Consider the following 13,536-nt stretch of genomic DNA (forward strand, 5'->3'; position numbering starts at 1 on the left):
TAATGAAAACAAATGACTTATAACAAACAGAGGAACGTTTTGTTTTATTTCGGATTAATCGTGGGGATCAAAAGCACAGACTGAGCAGTTTGTACATATTAGCAGAAGAATCACAGCGCTACAGTAATTTCATAAACTACAGACAGCAGCACATCTGTACACTGCAGCATGCAAACCAATGGAAAAAATTCAGGCCAAATGTGATGATGGCTAAATGTACCACATCTAAAAACATGCAGGTGACAACCATCACATATTTTGGTTCAACAGTATTTTGTTTACGTACAAAGTCTGCAATAAGCGCATCATTGTGAGAATTCTTGCAAACCTTGAAATCTACTTTAAAATCAGATGAAACTGAGGGGTTTTATACTTGACATAGAAAAGTTTCACAAAGCCGTTGTCTATTTTTAGTGGTGTCATTAACCTCAAAAAGTTTCCTTCGTTGTTAAATATGATGGAGAACCAATTTAGTAGGAATATCTGTACATTTTTAAACGGCCAAACTTCTGACGTGTAAAGAAAATCGGCCCAGTACACAGTGTATTGGTTCACGGGGGAAGTCCAATGAGAATGATCAAATAAAAGTAGTCAAAATTATATATGATTTCACATGCATGACTTGACATGCATAAAAACTAAAACTGAACTTAAACACATTCCAAGTTAATTCTAAGGCACAAGTGCACATTTTATTGCACTTTCTTTAAAATGAAAATCAATTTGCAACCTGTAAGGATTAAAGCCAACATCTGCTGCTCATCCTTCGCAAGGTACCTTCTGACACATGGACCAATTTCCTGTTTACCATCACTCATAGAGAAAACATAAAATACCTCCTATAACCTTAAAAAAAACATAGAAAAGATAAAAATATGAACGAAATTGTAGAATGTTTGTCAAATCACACTGTTCTATCGTTTTGCAGTAACACACCTGCTGTTCTCAGAGTGGCTCATGTCACACTAGCTGCTCTTACACTACGCTTGTGAACAGACAGATGAAGATGGATGCTAACAATAATGTCTATGGCTTGGAAGCAGGACTTCCCCCAGACTTGTCGTCATCTTTAAGGCTATGGTCTGCGCTGCCGTCACCCATGTCTCCTCCATCAGTGTTGCCCGGGAACATGTCATGGGTCCACTTGGGGCTGCCGCCACCCTTGCGAACCATGAACGTGCCCCTCGCACGCGGGTAACCCCCTCTGCCACGTCCCCGAGTGTCCAACCACTTCATCTCAGCTTCTTTGTCTCGGTCATCATGCTGCAGATGACACACAATGTCAATATAATAAAAAGATTCCGGCAGCTACTGGACAAACAAAACAAAACTCCGCTCACCTGGAAGTACTTGCGACTTTTGGGGGTGTATTCTGGGTCCCACTCTTCCTCTGGGGGACGAGACGGACCTGCCATATTTTGAGGGTTATTATTGGTGTTGTTTCCAGGGTAATTTCCCCTGTTCCATCCTCTACCTCTCACTCTGGGCTGCAAATGCAGGACAACTACAGTTTAATCTACAGTTCAACTAAGTGGACTATCGAAATGAACCTACAAATATAAATAAATACAAATGTTAAATGCTCTCTCATTTGCAAGGCGCTACGGATAAATGCAACCGCTAATAGAAATGTAAATGCAAGCAATCCCAGAATGCAATGCATAAAGTAAAATGGCAGACAGATGCAAGAAAATCTTAATTGTAAATATTTTATTCGGTGTTGAAGAGTTAGAAATAGTTTCAACTAACAAAAATACTATTTCAACAAACATTTTTATCCACCAAGCATGATGAGCAAAAATGGCTTATTTCGACACATAGTGAAGTACAAAGTCAACAGACAGTGAAGCAGCTCCATAAGTTTCTAAACCGATTCGAAACAAGTAAAGAAAAATCCCTTTTCTACAGAAATGTTTACATTTATGGCCAATGCTAACCATAATGAATAACAGATAAAATTATGCTTTTCAAAGTCATATCGCAGAAGCACTTACAAATCCACGGTCGTAACCCCCTCGACCCCTGTCAAATCCTCCACGGTCGTACCCTCCTCTGCCCCTCTCATAACCCCGGTCCATGTGACCCTCATAGTCACGGGGCCCATGGAACTCTCTGGACCCCAGACGGGCCTTATTAAAGACCCCTCCACCCTCCATGTGATCTTCCATATAATACTCCTTCTCTCTGTAAGGATGGGGCGAGGGAGAGGAAGACGAAGACGAGGAAGATGAAGGAGAGCGCTCGCGTTTCTTCTTGCTTTTCCTTAAAAAGACATCAAAGGAGAAGGCAGTTAAAAACAAACCACTCAATTACAGACAGTGAAATACTGAGTCAGTGCTTAACACATGGTGTGACGTGACGGAAGAACAGAGAGCTGCCAGTTAACGTCTCATCCTTTTTGAGGGACTGGCCATGATCACAGTCTACGCGAAGGTCAACAATGAACACGCATATTGCACTGAGGATGCAGTCAAAACCACTGTATGTGTAAAGACAGCATGGTACCGGATTTAAAGCCTCATTACGGCGGTAGGCAAAAATAACAACTGCAGGCTTGAGGGAAACGTACTTTGATTTCTTGTGTTTGGAGGATCTTTCAGAGGAGAGCTCATGGCTGGGTGTGCGTGACCCGGCTGAACTCTTTCCCCCGTCTCGTTTAGGATCCTTTTTACGGCGCTCAATGGCCAATCGCAGGTCCAATGAATCAGCGTCATGTTTTTTACCATGATCCTGTGGAGACACAACAAAATCCCTAACAGTTAATACGCTTTGTTGGAATAAAACCTGCATAAAGTGAAGGGAAACTCAAGCTTACATCACATTCGTGAACAGTCAGAAGTACTGCAATTCCACTATATGAGCGTGTTCATGATGGAAACTATAAAGCGTTACGACAATTGTGACTGAAATTCATAGCAACTGCCTAAAAGCCAGAGAACACTTGACACTCCGGAAACTCCAAAAATGAACTTGATTTTTTAAACTTTAAATATTCATATTAATTTCCCATGAACTACATTGAACTATTAGGGATAGCCTAGATGTGACATTCAAATTAATATCTCATATAAAGTGAAATGCACAAAATCAACAGTATGCTTATGACCATGAATATAAAGCCCCAGCTGAAAGGTGCCACCTGTTGGCCATCTTCAGGAATACCCTGAAACTCCATTTTGTTTTAAATGTGGGACACACGTCTATTACTTGAGGACAGAAAAGCGCACAGATCTCGCGGGAAAGCAGCATGCTCCAGCTTTCCCCACAGTGATTAGTACTGAGCCCTACTGTTTTTAGAAACACATTCACGAGGAGATTATACTTACTATGGGTATCGATTAGCGGTCCAGTGAAAGGCTTGGACACAGGCTCAATAGTCACTTCCATTAGCCATTTTGCTTAGGCAAGTACGTGCCCGCGATTAATCGTACGACAAAGGCTGAAGGGTGAGAGCGTAACGCTCGGTAATACAACACTGAGATCGGGGTTCTTGTGTATTAGCATTATACACATCATAGCACATTTCTGCTGTTTCAGCTGGTACACATTTGGGCAGGAATTTCAGATTTGAAAACGCTGCGTCACCTTGTAGCCGCTCTCGTCAAATTCCTCAAACAGGTGAGAGTGCTTCTTAAAAGCACTGGGAGACACATCGATTCGCCTGTGAAAGAACATACAGACGGATTAAAACTGGAAAGAGCGAACCAGGCGATTTAACCACGATTAAGTATCTCTATTATTCTATTTCTACTTGTGGTGTTTTACACCTACCTGTGGATCTCAGGACTCCTCCTCTGCTTCATCGATTCCATCTCTGCAGCTTTTCTTTGGTATATTCCAAATCGCTCGCTCAGACTCATCCCAGAGGACTGGAAATGTTGGGCTGCGTTTAGAAGGTAAGAAAGTCATTTTCTAAATGTCATTGCATTGAAAGGTAAATCAAATATAATCAAACCCCGAATCAAGTGCAGGAGGCAAATGAGACAACAGTCAAATGTTGTGCTGCGTTCAGAAGGTAAGAAAGCCATTTTCTGAATGTCATTGCATTGAAAAGTAAATCAAATAAAAATATGATCAAACCCTGAATCAAGTGCAGGAGGCAAATGAAACAACCAGCTTAGACTGAAATTACCTTTTATATGATGTACAATGGTGACAATATGTTGAGCAAACAGCTCTGAAGGGCTCCTGCGAAGCTGAGCGGACTGCACATGTTCAAAGATTGAACGAAACTCCTCGTGATCTTTTTTAGTCGGGTGCATGAGTTCCCGTGACAAACGTCTCTCTTTAGCTAACGCACCTGATGAGCTGAACGCAGTGAGAGTTAAACACAAGTACACAGTGCTTACATGAAAACAGACAAATGTAAAAGAAGTGAAACGAGAAGAGCGCACACATACCTCCCTCCATCATCAGTGAATGCTTTTATACTGAAATTAAACTGCGGCTCTTTCTTCGCTGAGGATTTAGGTGAGGGCGAACGCTCTTTTGCAGCCGGAAACAGCATCTTGCCTTTATTCTCAGATACTGACGGAGAGGACGGGCTTATCTTGCTCTTCTTCTTTTCTTTCTTCTTGGCGGCCTTCTCTTCCTTTCTTGCATGCTTTCGGCTGCGGTAAAGTTCCTCGTCCAGTCCCTCCTCGACTTCTTCGTCCCTCCGCGATGAATCTTTGCTGGGGTGATAGGCGGAGTCGTCCCATTTCCCGAAACGCTCTTCGGCTAAGTCTCGCATGGAGAGAGGGATTTTGTCCTTGTACTTGGTCTCTTCCTCATTCTTCCTGTCTTTCATTTCCTGGCGGTACTCCTCTTCCTCAGCGTCCAGAAACGGAAGACCTTTGTCAGTCTTCGAGCCGTCGTAGCCGGCATCCGACGCGTCGAAAATGCCTCTCGACTTATTGCCCGTCTTCTCGTTGTTGCTGTCGCCGGCAGCAGAGCTTAAAGTCTCGCCTCTGCTGTTATCCCTGTCTGACATGGGCTTTTTCTTTTCTGCCAAAAACCTGAATTGAACGATCACACGTAAATAAGGCTTTACATGTCAAAAAGCCGATTGTATTAGACAACACTGAATGATCAAACCAGGCACAGGGTTTCTCACACTATCCTCGGAATAGTCACAGTAAGATAAAAGTTACTTGCAACAGAAAACACTAAAGACAATGAAATACATGCGCTAGATTCAATTTTGCAGCAATGCAGACACCACTGACCAGGATGGGTTGTTTTTATCCATACTTACATCATTAACCCTTTATCTCCTAAATTATGGGATTGCAAACAACCTCAAAGCACAGGAAAACTCCCAGCAAGATTTGGAATGATATTTGAGTTTGAAATTAGCTGGTTTCCATTATAAGCTCTATTCTTCCAAGGATCTTTGTTGCTGTACAAAGGCTAAACACATTTGAGAGAATGATGATAATCGTTAAAAACTGCCAGGAGGACAAAGGAAAGAGAGCGAAAACATCGAAAAGCCAAAACAAACCAAGACTCCACATACTTCTTGAACGCCGTCGAGATGGACGCCGATGTGTCCCCCCCTGCCTTCACATCGTCCTTTGAAAAGAACCCGAAGCCGGTTGAGGGTGACGTCTTCACCGGTGGGCTTTTACTGGCAGGATCGATGCTTCGCCACAGCGTACCGCCATTGCCAGCACCTCCAGACGTGGTCACTTTGATCTCTGGTTGACCACCTGCGGACGCTGAATTGCCCGAGCGCTTGGGACTGATATCATAATCACTCAGGTGTTCCCATTTGCTTGTGGAGTCCTCCGGAGGGCTTCCTCTAGGCTTCGATGCTTCCTTGGAAGGTGCCTTGCCATCACCGGGTGAACCCCTTCCCTTGGCATCCTTGGAGGGGGGTCTTCCGGAGCTGCGTCGTCGTGGGGACGAGGAGCGGGAAGAAGAGCTGGAGCGTCTGGAGTGTCCAGAAGACGATTTGTTGGAATGGTGGGAGCGGCTTCGGCTTCCCGAGCGCTTCCGGGGCGAGTGTGAGCGAGAGCGACCCCTCCTGGGACTATAAGAGTGGTCGTAGGGCTGCTGCTGATCTCTATTGCCGTGCCAGTTGTTGGGGCGGTAACCATAGCCGCCACCTCTGTGGTAGTTTCCTCGTGGGAAGTAGCCACGTCCTCTGCCACGGTTGTACTGAAAGGGTCTCCGGTAACCACGGAAACCACGGTTATACCCACGGTTGTTCTGAAAATCTCGGGAAGGATAGTTTCTTCTCTCTCCGCTGTGGGAACGGGATCTTGATCTGGAACTTAAGGAACAGAAAAAGAGAAAAGTGTTGCAGGGACATCAGAGTACAGCAAGATGAGCGAGAGAGAGAGAGAGAGAGAGAGAAAGAGAGAGAGACACAGTTATGACCACTTGGGGGCACCAGAGAACCACTGACCAATAGACTGACCTGATATTTGCAATAAGAAAGCCTGTTAAAACACATTCACTGCATGTCTTGACGATGTGCTATATCACTTACCGCAATAAATGTAAGATTGAACTGGATCATGTTTGTCTTAATCGTCAACCCAAAAACAACATTTATATAAAAAGTGGAAATTTAATATAGAGGAACTGCAACAATCTATAAAGTTTTACATTTTCTTTTTACAACCAACAGACTGGCACCGTGCACAAGAGCTTATACAAAGGTACTGTGACCAAACACACATCAGAGAACAATGCTGTGCCGTCTTTGTCTTTTCATTTTAAAAAAGTGAATAACAAAAACATTTATTGACCAATATAGACTGCTGGGAGACATGCTAAACTGTGGGAAGACCCACAGGCTGTGGAAAGAGGTACTAGCCTAACACCACACACATAAAATAACAACAAAAGGGTTGGAGTGGTACAGAAGAGAAATAGCAACCATGGTAACTCATCCTGGTGGAGTATTTATTGACACTGAGTCAAGCGCAGGAGAGAGGGCTTTACTGCAGCTGTTTTCTGACTGTGTTATTCTCTGCTCTGTGACCCTACAGTGGATTAAAAGCACCCCATGGATTGGATTGGCACCCTGGCACTTATTATATATAAGCACCAAGTGCTCAATTACTCAATTTAATACAACATTTTTCTATTAATCATGGTATAAACATTACATCACCCCCTTTACATCTATTTCTGAATGTAGTCAAACCCAGGGATTTGTCTACCTGTAGCGACGCTTTCTGGACCTTGAACGAGATCGGCTCCTTGAGTGTGAACGGGTATAAGACCGTGATCTAGACCTGGACCGAGATGCAGAATTCGGGGGCTTGGACATCTTTGTACTCAGAATTTTTTAGACCTGAAAAAAAAAACAGTGTCATTTATCATTGCAAAAGGTATCACACATTGAACTTTGCAGCAACAAAAGTATACTTGAAAGGATTTGTTTTTGTACAGTTTATTCAACAAAGATCTTAGAAGCAAGATGAGTTCCTCGAGACACAAAACATACATTTTTTATTTCATTTTTTACAAACGAAAGCAATTTGGCCAAGTTAACAAGCCCCCAAAACTTGTGTAAAATGTATGCGTTCAATTAACCTGGAGTGATACTTCACTTTCCACCATCAGACTGCATATCTGAGGCCGTTTCTCTTATATCTCCTATTTATTTTTCCTGAAGAAATAGTGATGAAGGCAATGCAGCAGTACTGATAAGGGTTACCTGAAATAACTCTCAGTAACCCGACTGCACACTTCTTACGGTAACTGATGCAACCGAGTCAAAACAATATTTGTCTTCAAACAAGGGTGCTGGATTTCACAACAATAAACAAGATAAACGGATAACTGCAGACGGTCAAGTGTATATTGTTTCTCTATATATAACCACCAATGTGCATAGAATGCATGAATCCATTTGCATCGTGTGGACTACTTACTTGCTAAATATGAATGAAAGAACATACTGAGAGCATACAGCACATAGATAACCACAAAGATGAAAGCCAGGATGTTATTTACACCATGTCCCGGAAATCTCGAAAGCCCCCCCATCTCGAAATCAAGAGAACGGCACAGTTTCAGATTCTTAAGCGTGCAAGACAAAACAGACTTCCTTTCGATTTCAAGCATTTTATTACGTGTAAACTTTCACTTACAACAAAGCATGTCCCCACATCTCTAGATAAATGCTTCACTTTGCAGTCAGCATTATTATATTTATCTAGTAACACAAGAACCCAAGTTTAATGATCTAAGGTGTTATTTACTGTGGGATAGATATCAGGACGTACGTATTTGCATTGGCACTGAAAGCAAAAACTGTCAACAGCTGCCAATAACATATCAACCAGTTCTGCTGGGATCTGTTTTTCAATGCAAGAGACAATCCAACCTTGGGCTGTCACGATTATGAAATTTGACTGACAATTAATTGTCTAATAAATCATTGCGATTATGACAATTAATTGTCTGTTTTTGAGCTTTGGCATTTAATTCTCATATATTTTTGATTCAGCGATTGAAACGACCATATTGTTCTGAATACAAGACTATGTTTTTTTCTTGGAAATACATCGGAAAAAATTGGGTCATCATATATTTAAGGTTTAGGCTTTTACCTGTCAATAATACAACCGCCAAATACTTGTAAATGAAGTAAATACTGTCAGTCATAGAAAAGCTTCTAGTCTGTTTTTTTCTCACTTGCAAGACTACAATCAAATTTTACTTGTGTGTTAGTGAAATTTTGGTAGACTGGTTTTCACACTGAGATTTGCTTAAAAAAACCTAAAACATACAAATTACCTGCAGTACAATTTAATATTATTTAAGTATGCAGATGCACTACAGCTCCCCCTAGTGTCTTCTATAGAGATGTGCGATAATTGCGATGATCTGAAACCATCGCGATGACGTCAAACAATCGCGATGAGACGATTATTTAATAATCGTGACAGCCCTAACCTAACCAGTACAACTAGTTTCCAATCTATCCAGGAAATAATGTTAACTCATTTGCATTGATGAAATCATTTGGACCGTGGGCAGCTTACACATAAAGACTCGAATGCCTGAAAATGAATTCTAGATAGACAGTTCAGTAGATTTGGAAATATTTGTATGATGATACTTAAAATACACACATTTTCGAGATACTTAAAATTGCTACAAATATATTTGAGAAGGCAACACAATAGGTGCCCAAAACATGCTGTGTACATAGACAGATGAAAGTGCTTTAGGGCATTTTGAGATGCCACAAAAAAGCAGTCCTGGTTGGCACTCATTAGATGTCTAATATGTTGAAGATAAACTAAGAGCTGACTAAAGCTTGAGAAACCCACTACAACAATTCAATTTGAAGCCATTATACAGCAATAATGAGCTATAAGAGTCAATAATGAAACGTGTTCAAAAACACTTTCATTTTCACTTCTCTTAATGGGTGAAATAATGGACAAGCTTAAGGAAACGAAACACATCGCAACTGCACCTTTACAATCGATTCAACAATCCGTAATCATTAAAAAATGTATTTTAACATCAAATATAACATTTTATTCAATGACAAATATTACACGATTTAAAACGTCGATGAGCTCGGCAGATAATCTGACATTATAACCACATCCCTGTTAACAAAACAAATAACTATATTACGCATTTCACTGCCATATTTAGTAAAACTAACGTACAGTGTTGCGTTTTTAAAGGGGGATTAGACGGTAATGTTACATTGCATTTAGCTGCTATGCTAACATTAGCCACGTTAGCTCACATGACGATGCCTCGAACAGGCACAAGCAAAAACAGTATTAACAAAATAACATTGAAAAACGATTTATGACGGTTAAAAACACAACACTGCAAAAAAACGAGCGTTGAAAGGTGTAAATGTATTAAAAAAAGGCTCACCTAAAGGGCTCGTCAGATGCGATTAGCGCGAGCTCATGAGCTGAGGCGTTGCTTGCACGCAAGCGAAGGAGAAATAACGTGTAGTAAACACGATTTTATAAATCGATATGATTCTGATTATGTTTATATTTCCCTGTTTTGCAATCCTATGGTCTCATAATTTACGTTAGTTATTTATGGCCTGGGTAGGAAAAGTGGTCGTTTCCATTCCGTCTTCTCAGAAAACGTTAAGAGCTGCTACGGTCTGAGCTTCCGGATCCAAGTAGTTCGTTAGTGATCTCTCTGCAGCTGCCTGCCCCCCCCCCCTCTCTCTCTCTCTCTCTCTCTCTCTCTCTCTCTCTCTCTCTCTCTCTCTCTCTCTCTCTCTCTCTCTCTCTCTCTCTCTCTCTCTCGCACGAATATTTATTATATTTATCTTAACGGGGTATTTCATAGACCTGCATTGTTTTTATACACAACCAGTTAATAGCTAAACTATCAGGCGAGTACAGGTGAGCAAAATGAGATTTTTTTTGCTCACTTTCGTCGTCAAAAAATTGTTAAGTAGGTACACAAAGACACATTTACACACACATATGCTCACTATATAACAGACTTGCATATGCTCTCAACATTGTCTATTCATAATTATAAAATGTTCCTTTGGATATTATGCCCTACTGGATTACAGTGGACCTTTTCATACCTTAAAAATGAAAAAATAATGATATGATTCATATTAATATGAATATAATTTCAGTTAACAAAGCACATGGTCGTATCTCTCTGAGCTTTCACTGCAACATCTATGTGTGGCCACAGACACAGAGCCTGGTTTTGAAACACCTGTTGAGTCTTCTCACAGTGACAGCTGTAATCACAGAGAAATCTAACACAGATACACTTATATAAGCACATGTAAATGAGTTTGCCTTAACAAAGCTACTGTTTTAACAGTTCAACCAAGCATGCAAGGCATAAAATAATGCATTCGTGGGTTATTTTCATCCGCGTAACATTTTGAACGGAAAATTTCGGAATCATTTTTGTGGTTTTGCAGAACCATTTTTTTCAGAGTTTCACGCTGAGCTCTATACAATCTTTTAAAGCCTTGTTCCTTTTTTTGTGATTATTTTAGCCGCTGCGTTTGTAGAAGAACGTTACATTTTCAAAGACTCACAATAGAGAGGACTTCAGGACTTCTTATTGTTATTTTTTTGCTATTCTGGTTTAAAATGGCTGTTTGAAAAAGAGAGCGGAACGCATTTGAAAAACGAACAGTGGAATGACACAAACTAAAAAAAGAACTTACTGTACACGCTACAGTACACGCTAAGACATGTATGCTCGAAATGAAGTATACTGTTGACTCATATGTATGCAGTAGTTATACAATTATTCTTAAAAATCGTAATAATCCTATTAAAACCACATTTGTGTTCCACAGAAGAAAGGAAATCCTTCCGGCTTTAAAGTCACTATTAAACGGAAGTTGCGATTGACCTCTTTTCCATATCGTGACGTATATCCGAGTGAAACGGCTTCTGGAATTTGACAGTCAGTATAGTCCTACCTCTTTTTTGTTGCTTAGGTCATGTGGTGAAGAGTTGTTGAGAGGGGGAGAGGAGCTTAATGTTTTTGATTAAAGATTACAAATTGTAAATGAATTTTGAAAAAATAATGGTGTGCAGTGATAAATCATCACTGCAACGCTGTGTAAAGCACTTCGAATTTTCCTGTTTGATTTCATGGTGACTTTAAACAACATGAGTAGAGGATGACAGAATTTTTATTTTTAGGTACAATCCCTTTAAATCCATGGTTGGCAGTCCCAACACAGACACTAAAACACCCAAAATCCCTAGATGCAAATGAACTAGAGACAAATCACACACTGACCTTACACGCATTCAGAAAGGAACACTTATCAACGGCAACCAAAACAGCACCACAACAACCAGCAAATTCTCAGTTGTCTTCACGCCTTGCAGTGCATTATGGGAGCCTGCCCAGTAAGGCTTATCATGTACGCCATGAGACAACGTACTGTTTAAAAGACGTTCAAAGGTCAAAGGTTAAAGACAAATATGGACTTTGGATTCAGATCTGAAAAATACTACACATTGCTTGTAGAAGAATCATGCTGTTCGTAACACTCATTGGAAACTTTGCAATGCAAATCTTGTGGAATAAATGTAAAAGATGTCGCTGTCAGTGCATGCACCCATATGCCTCCTCATATTTCTTTAGTATCTCATTGGTTTTCCTGGAGAGTTAATGTGGGTGGACATAGCTCATATATGGCCATATCTGATTTTCTCTGGCTCAGTGCATTGTGTTTGCAGTGCAAAGGTCGTTGGTTCACTTCCCTGGAAACGCACATGCAACATGCATTTTGCTTACAAGTCTTTTAATAAAAGTGTCAAATGCATAAATGTCTTGTAAAATGTTATATTGTGCTCTCAATGTGTCAACGTTGCATGTTATAGTGAGAATTTAGGAGAACAAAATACTTATTACAAAATACTTATCAAAAATGTGTTCTGATAAACACAGAGAAAGATATTTGGAAGAATGCTCATAACCAGACAGATTTTGCCCCCCATTGACTCCCATAGTAGGAAAAATTACATTATCATTTTTTTGTTCTGTTGAACACAAAAGAAGACATTTTGAAGAATGTAGAACAGCAAACAGTTCTGGGGCACTTTTGACTACCATTGTGTTTTTTCCTACTATGGAAGTCAATGGGGGACGAGGGAATCTGTTTGGTTACAAGCATTCTTCCAAATAGCTTTCTCTGTGTTCATCAGAACAGAGAAATTGATACAGATTTGGAACAACTCGAAGGTGAGTAAATGATGACAGAAGTTTCATTTTTGGTTGAAGTATCCCTTTAAATCATAACTGAGAAGTCCAAGTCATGAAAGAGAAGCCTTTGAGCAATAAACTTGTCCTCTGGGTTATTCCAAACTAACGCGAGCAGTTGATGCAGGTTCCAGTGGTCTCAGGAGGTGTTCTGTCACTCATCGGGATCCAGTTCTTTAGGATGAGATCTCATTCGCCCGTGTCATGCCAGATGAATTAAACCCGAGCCGGCAGCGTCCACCTCGATCATAACTCACTTTGTGTGTTATCACCTACCTAAAAATACAGAGATAGAGCTGATCGGGCCGTGTACATGTCACTGAGAGGAAAATCTCATGGCAACGTGTTGATAAACTGACAAAAACCTGAACAATGGGATTTGAGGAAAGCAAATGTAATACTGGTAAATAATTATCCAATCCTGTCCTATATATATTTTATTATAGCATACCATGTCCAACATAAAAACATACTGTGGTATACGCTGATATAAGAGCACTATATACACTCCTACTCGTGCGATATTGCATTAGCATGTAAATGGCATGTTACATGGTACTGTTGCATGTTAATAATCACCACACTTTCTTAATGTATGGGCTATATCGTGACTGTAGCGAGGTGTAGCATACTGTAGTATATTAAAGTAATTACTACACTTTGTTTATGTATACTATAGTATTCTTTAGTATTAACTATAGTAAACTTAAGTGTAGTAAATATTGTTAGATTTTCAATATTTGCTATGAAAGGTTTAAAAATCCTATAAATATTTTAGAAATTTTCCCATAGTTAATACTAAAGTATACCACAGCATTACAGTATTTTTGATAACTAAAC

The 13,536-nt window shown here is 40.3% G+C and overlaps 1 protein-coding gene across 1 annotated transcript; it reads right to left on the reverse strand.

Annotated features, from left to right (window-relative positions):
- Positions 1-25: 25 nt before the first annotated feature.
- thrap3b (thyroid hormone receptor associated protein 3b) lies at positions 26-10,126 on the reverse strand. The gene is made up of 11 exons (XM_057354744.1): positions 9,850-10,126; positions 7,155-7,288; positions 5,498-6,256; positions 4,401-4,997; positions 4,133-4,308; positions 3,772-3,883; positions 3,586-3,661; positions 2,570-2,730; positions 1,995-2,262; positions 1,341-1,487; positions 26-1,263 (listed from the first exon to the last, which is right to left on the reverse strand). The coding sequence occupies exons 2-11, from the start codon at positions 7,262-7,264 to the stop codon at positions 1,027-1,029; spliced, it is 2,643 nt and encodes an 880-aa protein (XP_057210727.1). The 5' UTR covers positions 7,265-7,288; positions 9,850-10,126; the 3' UTR covers positions 26-1,026.
- Between the last annotated feature and the right edge of the window lie 3,410 nt (positions 10,127-13,536).

The sequence above is a fragment of the Triplophysa rosa genome, linkage group LG16, assembly GCF_024868665.1.
Source record: "Triplophysa rosa linkage group LG16, Trosa_1v2, whole genome shotgun sequence".
Lineage (NCBI taxonomy): Eukaryota > Metazoa > Chordata > Actinopteri > Cypriniformes > Nemacheilidae > Triplophysa > Triplophysa rosa.

What these genes read in the sequence shown, in the direction of transcription:
- thrap3b (XM_057354744.1), bottom strand. Translation starts at nt 7,264, where the DNA reads ATGTCCAAGCCCCCGAATTCTGCATCTCGGTCCAGGTCTAGATCACGG. An exon ending in TTCACTGATGATGGAGGGAG is followed by an intron (nt 4,309 to 4,400) that starts GTATGTGTGCGC and finishes CACTGCGTTCAG; the next exon opens with CTCATCAGGTGCGTTAGCTA. An exon ending in AGGAGTCCTGAGATCCACAG is followed by an intron (nt 3,662 to 3,771) that starts GTAGGTGTAAAA and finishes GTTCTTTCACAG; the next exon opens with GCGAATCGATGTGTCTCCCA.